At 38.1% G+C, this 8,367-nt stretch overlaps 1 protein-coding gene across 1 annotated transcript; it reads right to left on the bottom strand.

The window, feature by feature from the left end:
* Window positions 1-251: 251 nt before the first annotated feature.
* On the bottom strand, window positions 252-6,969 carry LOC140343502 (olfactory protein-like). Its single transcript, XM_072430191.1, has 7 exons — window positions 6,864-6,969; window positions 4,191-4,345; window positions 3,212-3,282; window positions 2,540-2,650; window positions 1,406-1,507; window positions 864-893; window positions 252-364 (listed from the first exon to the last, which is right to left on the bottom strand). The coding sequence occupies exons 1-6, from the start codon at window positions 6,951-6,953 to the stop codon at window positions 874-876; spliced, it is 549 nt and encodes a 182-aa protein (XP_072286292.1). The 5' UTR covers window positions 6,954-6,969; the 3' UTR covers window positions 252-364; window positions 864-873.
* Between the last annotated feature and the right edge of the window lie 1,398 nt (window positions 6,970-8,367).

The raw sequence follows: 8,367 nt of genomic DNA on the forward strand, positions 1-8,367 counted from the left end.
TACACCTCTGTGGAATGATTTGTCAGCTTTATACATAGAAATATAATACAGATCAGATGTAGGCCGGGTGAATGATTGCTATGATTCACTGGTGACCCAATCAACCATAACAGATCTCTAAAATACATTAGAGGAACAATGTACACTATTTTCACCCAGCACAATCATCAATATTCATCCTAGGAGAATGTTATCCAGCATGTGTATGTAGATTAGGCCCTAGATGGTGAATAAACAAAGTCACAAGAAGCTTTGCCTATTGGTGTGTTTTATTTGTCAATGAGAAGATCTAATGGGTGGAGAAGAAGAGAGGAGAGATGAAGGGGCGGAGGGGCGGGTCGGGGGTCACTGGCAGTTGTCTCATCTGTAAGATAGAAGAAAAGACAAAAGGTCAGAAGTCAGTGCCATGCAGAACATTTACCCACAATCAATCTCCATACTGTTATATGGAGAGGGGAGGAGAAGCAGGAGGCTCCCTGCTGCATCCTCCCCAACAGTAAACAGCATGGATAGCAGTTCATTAAGAACACTGTGTGGCAGTGGGATCAGAGCTGGATATTCACAACAATCATTTCGGTTCACAAACATTTACCATCTAAATGAATCAATAGTGGAGTCATGACATCTATCTGACAACCAATGAAAACACATTTTCAGAAGGATCCATTCACATTGTCACTGTGAGTCTGCTGGGGAGACTTTATTACACTTTCTATCTCAGTGATCTCACAGGAAATGGAAGAAATTCCCCCCAACAACAAAATAAATAAATTAATAAATAAATTATTTAATAAATTAATGTAATTATTTAATAAATTAATGTAATTAATTAATTATTAACTGTAATAAATTTAAACACTTACCTGAACGCCACTACTTGGGGAAACATGTTGCTGAAAAGAGGAGAGGTCAAAGGTTACGTAGGAAGCAGATTTTAAGATCTATACTAGATGTCTTCAAGGATCATTAGACCCCAAAACTGATAGAATGGGGAGGCACTGTGGGGTCCCCCTGCCATAGCCCTCAGCTATCATTTAGCTTGGAGTCTCACCCCTCCCATTAATTTCATGTATTTTGTATTACACATGAAGAAAGTCAGCAGATAGAAAGACGCCCTTCAAGGACCACAGCAAGTGGGAGGACCTGGGAACACAGCCCAGAGAAATTTCCTGATTGTGTGCCTGAAATGTCTATTTGGCTAGTAATCTACAGAGTACAAAATTAAATCAGAGCCATGCCCTGCAATCGGAGCATCATAATTGCTAAGAGATTTTCTGAAGCTGCTCTGAGATATAGGGAATGGAAAGCAGTTTTAGAGCACAAGAGTAAACAAGAGCACTCTGAAAGATCTACTGATTCTGCGTGTAATCACTCACACAAACCTAATAGTATGAGGCGTGGTTACCTTTATCATGAAATTTAATGTAGTTTTCCTCTGTCAGGCCCAAAGATTTCAGGTTATCTTTAAACTGTTTAATTTTTTCTTCAGAAAGTTTCTCTGTTCTCCCTGCAAAGGAAACAATATTCATACTTGACATTATCATTTCTCATTACTTACAGCTGTGTCCCTGGCATTGGAATTCACAAGATTGCCATTCAGATTCCCATGATTCCTGTTGTGTCACTAGGACAGGAAGTAGTAGGACATTTTCCTTCGTGAGACACTAGCTTAATAAATCTAACAATTGCAGTTCTGTCCCTTTCTGAGCTTTATTAAATGCTACTGGCATATATACACTCCTACTGGCTTTGAGTGGTACTGTAGCCCATGAAAAAAAGCACACACCAACTATCTGTAACAGGTGCTGACCATTTTGCAAGCCAGGCCCAAACCATCTACAGTAATCTCCCTATTATCTGGCACTCATTGGGACTGGTAGATTCTGTACACATGTAGTTTGTGGTTGCTTGTTAGCTACTATTAAAATAGGCCTAATTGTATACCATTCCATAAACTCTGTATGGACTCAATATTATTGAAATACACTAAAAGCACAATAGCAATGGAGTACAGTTTATACAAAGTTTGACCAGTTACAAATCCACCAATAGTCAGATAAATATATATGTAGAGTATAATCAGAATGTCCCACAAAGCACAAGCCAGTAATAATGCAAAGAAAGTCCATAACCAACTTTGGGTGAAGTGATGCACAAAATGTCAGCTTACTGACGGCACAGTATGCCAAGTTTATGCTCTGTTTTTATATTTATTTTTTTTTTTTTTTGGGACATGACATGGGAATTGAAGCTGATTGCTTGGGAGTGATGGTAAATTGAGTTCTGGATAACAGAGTTTAACGTAATTGTCACAGGGACTGTACTTCCTTATGGCAGCAACACACCCCTTGTTTAACATACTATTTATCCACTTATAAATAGTACACCATTTGTGACAAGTGCTGCATTATCCATCACACACACACACACAAACACACGCACACAACTACAGCAAAGTGGTGAAAAATGTAGGTACCCTGAATATTGCGAGGCCCATTGTTTACATTCCCATAACACTTATTACTGTGTACATACTTACCAAGAAGCTTAACAGTTACACAGATGTCAAGACCATTTTTGGTCTGTGTATATTCAAATAAAAAAGAGGTATAGTCTGTCCCAGCAATGACAATTTCATTTTCTCCATACGCTGTGAGGAAATAAGAATAGGGAATACATTATGTGGTCATATAGGTTATTCATAGAGATAAGATCTTCAGAATATTGATAACACATCCCATTTTCCCCTCTAACTGTCCTCTGGCAAAAATACAATTCTAATTCTTATTTTGCTCACCTAAAGTTCTGGCAGGTTCTTTGTTAAATGAAGGGCTCAGCAGTGATAATTGTGCATGTTGGGATACCCAGGGACTACATATTTGCAGGGCTCGGTCAGCCATCAGGAGATGGTATCTTTAAGGGAAGGTTCAGACCTGTTTTTGGGTTGAGCAATCCTATGCAGCTCCCCGCAGCTTGCCAGTCACTTGATCACTTACACAGCAATGCTGGTTCTTAAAATCAACTTCTGTACATTTGACAACTGAAGGCGGCAGTTCCCTGGCATTAAACATTGCCTAATCGTGGCAGATTTAGAGAAAGAAGATATATTTCCCAAGACCTTGGGATTATATTTTTAATATTCAGATATTTTTAGTAAAAAAAATAAAAAATAAAATAAAAAATACACGCACAATGCAATCAGGAAACTTACGAGTTTTGGATTTATAGTGGCCTGGCTCCACAATTGTCATTTCAGTATCCATTTGCTGACAATCCTTGGCCCTGCACAGTAAGGGGAAAATTACATCAATTTGTTCTTCTTATAAAATTGGTATTTACAGGAAATCTATGAGAACTGTGCTGTACAAACTAAACAAAGACATCTTTACTGCCGATTAAAGCGTATCTAAACTCATAATTTTTACTTTACATAAAAGGGTAGAAAACCCTTTTATTTAAAGTAAAAATGTGGTTTTCTTTTTTGGGAGCACAAATTCTCCTGGGATACCTAGTCACGTAACCCAGGAGGCTCTTGGCTGCGCCATCTGCACATACCCTAATCTCAGTCATGTGCAGAAGAAGCACTTTCATCACTAGAAAAAAAACCTCACCTTTCTGACCTCACACATGCACAGTCTCCTTTCCCCAATCTACATCATCCGATCTCACACCTGCACAGTGTGAGATCAGATGACACAGGAAAAAAGAACCCAGAAGAAGAGAGAAGAAGATGTTGGCACCCAGCGCTCCCTCTGTGGTGGGACAAAGACGAATACCGGGACAACGAGGGACCCCATGGAAGAAACCCCCCCGGACGATAAACTGATCTGCAGGATTAAAGGTAAGTGTGTGTTTTTTTTTGTTTTGGGTTTACTTCCAAATAAATTTGAATAAATTCAATGTTGTGTTACTACTTTAAACGTCAGCCATTTATATTCAGGTATAAATATGTTTACTATTTAAATATATAAGTTAATGTAGCTCCTAATTCATTAATAAATAATTAAACATCAGGGCATCTGAAGGTCACTTGATGTCTGTTCCATTTTACTTGTCCTCAATATAATTCAATCATACCTTCTGAGTCATATACACGTTTCACCCCCCCCCCTTTGGAAAAAAAAAAAAAAAAAAAGATGGGAACTAGTTTTTTACTACATTACACCACCTTCATGGTCATTGTTACTTACGTCTGAAATGCTGCGGTGCTTTTCATTTTCCCATTTTGAAATGAATAGTCATTGACTGGGGGTGGCATATGCTCTGCCTTTACTTGCGTTTTCCTCATTTGCACAAAAGGTTTGCAGTTGGATGCTGCAGCAACTCCAGTCCACTGACCCAAAATCTGTGAAAACACAGAGCAATAAAAAAATGGAAAAAAAGACTTTGAAACAAACCCTTTTAGTAGATATAGGTACATTGTCAGATTAAAAAAAAATAAAGCAAACAAAACACAACAGGGAAAAATCCTTTCTAATTCCTTGAATGAATTGAAGGATCCTCTGGTGTCATTCCTTTTAAAATTCAATACCCAGTTATATTATGTGTTTCTAGAAAATCATCAAGCATTTTTCTCATAACAATCAATGGAATGTTACAAAAGTAACAAAAATAGTAGTTTATAGTAACTGTACAACAACTGCACCATATAGGGTGGGTTCTCTTTTTCACACATACTCTGTAAGTAAAAATATTTGACTTAATGAGGATTGTGTACATGTTTCTTTAGGGTGGTGAGGATATAAACCTTTAGAGTATAGATATAAACTTTTAGTAAAATTTACAAAACCCATTAGGGTAATTTACCAGTAGGATTTAGACTGTTTACCTAGCAAAGGGACTAATTACTCTGCAAGAGGTAATTCACTTAGCTTAGTGAATCCAAGAAAAATTGACTATTTAAAGAATGTTCAATTACATGCAAACAAAAAAAAAAACAATAAAGCAGAACTTGCACCTGATTGAATGGCTGATTACAGTGAATCAGCTTCACCTCTTTCACCAAACTAAGTGATTTGCCTCTTGTAGTTTCATAAACACTGTGAAATGCAGAATTAGCATCCAATGCCTTTGAATTACTGGCTAAAGCAGAACAGTATAGGATTCAGATGGTAACATTGGAAGTGCTTTGGAGACATTTTACAGAATTTATTGCGCCCACTTTATAGAAGATGTATGCATAGAGCTGCTGGATTATACAAAACTGATAAGAATTCCTGATCAAAACTGATCCGTTACCCCAGCACAGCTGACACTATCTGATATTGTTGCATTTCAGTTTGAGGCATGAGACATGCAGGTAAAAGTATTTATATTCAACTAAAACAACAAAAACAAATATAATAAAATGCCAATTTGTAAAAAGAGGAAACCTGTCTTAATATGCTGCCTTTGATGAATTATTTCTAGAAATGCTGCTTACCTGGCTGTCCTCAGCCATAACCTCCACCTTTCCCTCATTTGCAAAGACAGTTCCTCAGAACTAAATCCCTCTGTCCTTTTTCAACTGTCTTTCATTATGGTTTGATCTATAGAACTCTATAAAAATGTACTACTGAATTATCAAAAGTGTTATACTATACCTTTGGTACCGGAAAAAAAACACTTATGGGTTTACCCAAATATTTTATGATAGCATCTCAGTCTGCACAAAGAGGCAACAAGGGGTGTCCTTTGTTTTTATAATTCAAACTAAGAACTGTCCACCTTACTAACCACCTAATGCACATGAATTCCCTAAGATTAAGTGAGAAATTTTATGGGGGGGGAGGATTTTCTTGGGGGGACTTTTGCACTCTGGGGCGCATGGTCCCTGTACTTAGTGTTTCATACACCCAATGCTCCCGAACACTATGGGTTCATACCTCTGAGCCCTGCATTTTGTTTATTACACATCTCCAATTCCTGCTCTCTGTGTGTTCCACACCCCTGATTCCAGCAGTTTGTGACAGACTCCTGTATTAAATGCATCATTCTGTTACATACTCCTCACCCATGCACATTCCATCTTGTGTTGTATACTCTTGGCTAAAGTAATAAATTTATCATTTAAGCTAAGCTGCCCCTGATTTGTTAATGATGGTATTCATGAAGGTAGGCACAGATAAAGTGTAAGCCCTCTTTAATCATGTCTCTTGTACTTGTGCAGTTTTCTCGCTCCCATTGTTTGTCGCAGTGACTTTACTGTTCTGTTCTCACATCTACAAACAGCATATCTGACTAACTTCTCCCACTCTAAGCTCTGGTGCAAGAGGCTGATTTCAAGTGTTTATACTGCTTGTATTTAAAACCATCTTATTGTCTTCCCCTGATGAGGCTTCCTTAGATAAAACATATTGATCGGAATCTGAACTACGTGACATCACTACAGCAAATGTGAAATTTTTATTTGTACATGTATTATTGAGCATTTGTACTCCTTTAAATGAACAGTTTGCACTATTTTGTATTATATTGGTAAGGTATGGTGTGTTCACTGGCCAGTTCCCACCTGTGAGTGCTCATCAGTTACTGCATGCAGAGCTGAGCTGGAAGTTTATTTGACATTCCAACAATATAAATTCATAATAGTGGATGGGATAGATTTAGGAAGCACCTTCCACATTGAGATAGGAATCAGGGGACAGCTGAATACAAGTGCACCCAGGGACAGTGTCTCTGCTTGTCTATCTTTTACTCACAATCAGACATTGTGGTATTTTAGGGAGTGCTTTGAATTATACACATTTATATTACAATATGATTATTTTAAACAAGCACCACTGTATGGTAAATTAACCTACCTAAATTGCAACCCTGAAGTAGTTATGTGTGAAAAGAAATACATGGTTTGGAGAATGTTAATATGAATGTGCTTCTCTTACCTTGTTTTGGTCAAGACCTTTCATTACTGTTGGCATATCAGCCCGGCACTGCAGAAAGAAGAGCACCAGAATGGCTGCAATTCGGATCATGTTTGGTGTTGCGCTGAGCAATTGATGTGGTCTGATGGATTCCTGTTGCCTGTATTTATACACCCCTCTGGGTCAGGAAGGTGTCAGTGTAAATAAGAGCCCATTGTCTAATGTTATTGAATATTACATATTATATTACGGAAACCTTACGGAAGCTTCTTCTAACAATAAAGTTGTCAAATTGTAGAAAAAATCTCCAGGATATTATCTGCCTGGTAGAATTTTTACAAGCACTTGGCTGTATCATTTTCACAATGATGTCACTTATAAGCGGTAAAACCTGAACTTTCCAAGTTGTAATGGCCCTTATAATTGGAATGTAAGGTCTTGGTTCATTCAAAGATATTAATTACAGCTGTAGACAGGCTTGTTTAAAGCTCAACTCCAAACAAAACACCTTTGTTTCAGACAAAGAGGGGAAAGGTTAGAAAACCTTTCATTTTTTTTTTTTTTTTTGCTGTTTTTATAACAGTTAAGGAGATTTCTTGTCCTATTTTATTAATAATGATTATAAAGCAGTATTTGTATAACACCAACATATTACGCAGCGCTCTACAGCGCTAACAGACAGATACGGGCAGTGACTCAGGAGGATCAGAGGACCCTGCTCAGAAGACCTTATAATCCAGGAGGTGGGGGAAGTATCACACAATATAAGGGGGGTTATGGAATGGTGATGGTTGTAGTTATCACACAATGACCCTGATTCATCAAGCAGAATCGGATTATCAGTCGCGCAATCGTATTCGCGATCCGAAATCGTACGCGATCGCGCTATTGAAACTGAAAAAGATCGCGGCTGGAGCCGCGCATCTCCGGCAGCTTTACACTGGCGAGCTTGCACTAAAAGTCACTGTTCCCCTAAAAAATCATTCTTTCTAATAGCACACACATTACCCATAGCCCTAAAAAAAATGTTTGCGCTGTTTAAACATTTTTAACATTTATGTGCGCTAAGAATGGCAGATTCGCGCTCCCTATTGTGAAGGCTGGAATCCGGCTGGCAGTGAGGTGAGTGTACGCGCACACTCGAGTCCGGACCGCGGTAATCCGCGATCGATGGCCGCGCGTACTTTCGCGCTTCCAGCGAGTGCGGATTTTATTGATGAATCAGGGGCAAAGAGTGAGTCAAATCTCTCCAATGACTATACACATAGTTATATAACCCTGAAATAAAATCCTATAGGGATTACATCTAGGCAGGTAAGTATGTTTTGTTGCAGGGGAAATTTCCTTCCTCTTCTGCAATACAATTCCTGCCTGATTGCAAATTGTAATCAAGGAACTAATTCTGCTTTTAATGTGCTACCACAATTTATGGTTTAAAGTTTGTTTTTGTATTTGGTCACTTGAACTTTTTCTAAACTTTTACAAATCAAAAAATTATTGAGCTTTTATGTCATTTCTTTTCTCT

The sequence above is a fragment of the Pyxicephalus adspersus genome, chromosome Z, assembly GCF_032062135.1.
Source record: "Pyxicephalus adspersus chromosome Z, UCB_Pads_2.0, whole genome shotgun sequence".
NCBI lineage: Eukaryota > Metazoa > Chordata > Amphibia > Anura > Pyxicephalidae > Pyxicephalus > Pyxicephalus adspersus.

What these genes read in the sequence shown, in the direction of transcription:
- LOC140343502 (XM_072430191.1), bottom strand. Translation starts at nt 6,953, where the DNA reads ATGATCCGAATTGCAGCCATTCTGGTGCTCTTCTTTCTGCAGTGCCGG. An exon ending in AGCACCGCAGCATTTCAGAC is followed by an intron (nt 3,283 to 4,190) that starts GTAAGTAACAAT and finishes CTTACTGTGCAG; the next exon opens with GGCCAAGGATTGTCAGCAAA. An exon ending in CATTAAATTTCATGATAAAG is followed by an intron (nt 894 to 1,405) that starts GTAACCACGCCT and finishes TCCTCTTTTCAG; the next exon opens with CAACATGTTTCCCCAAGTAG.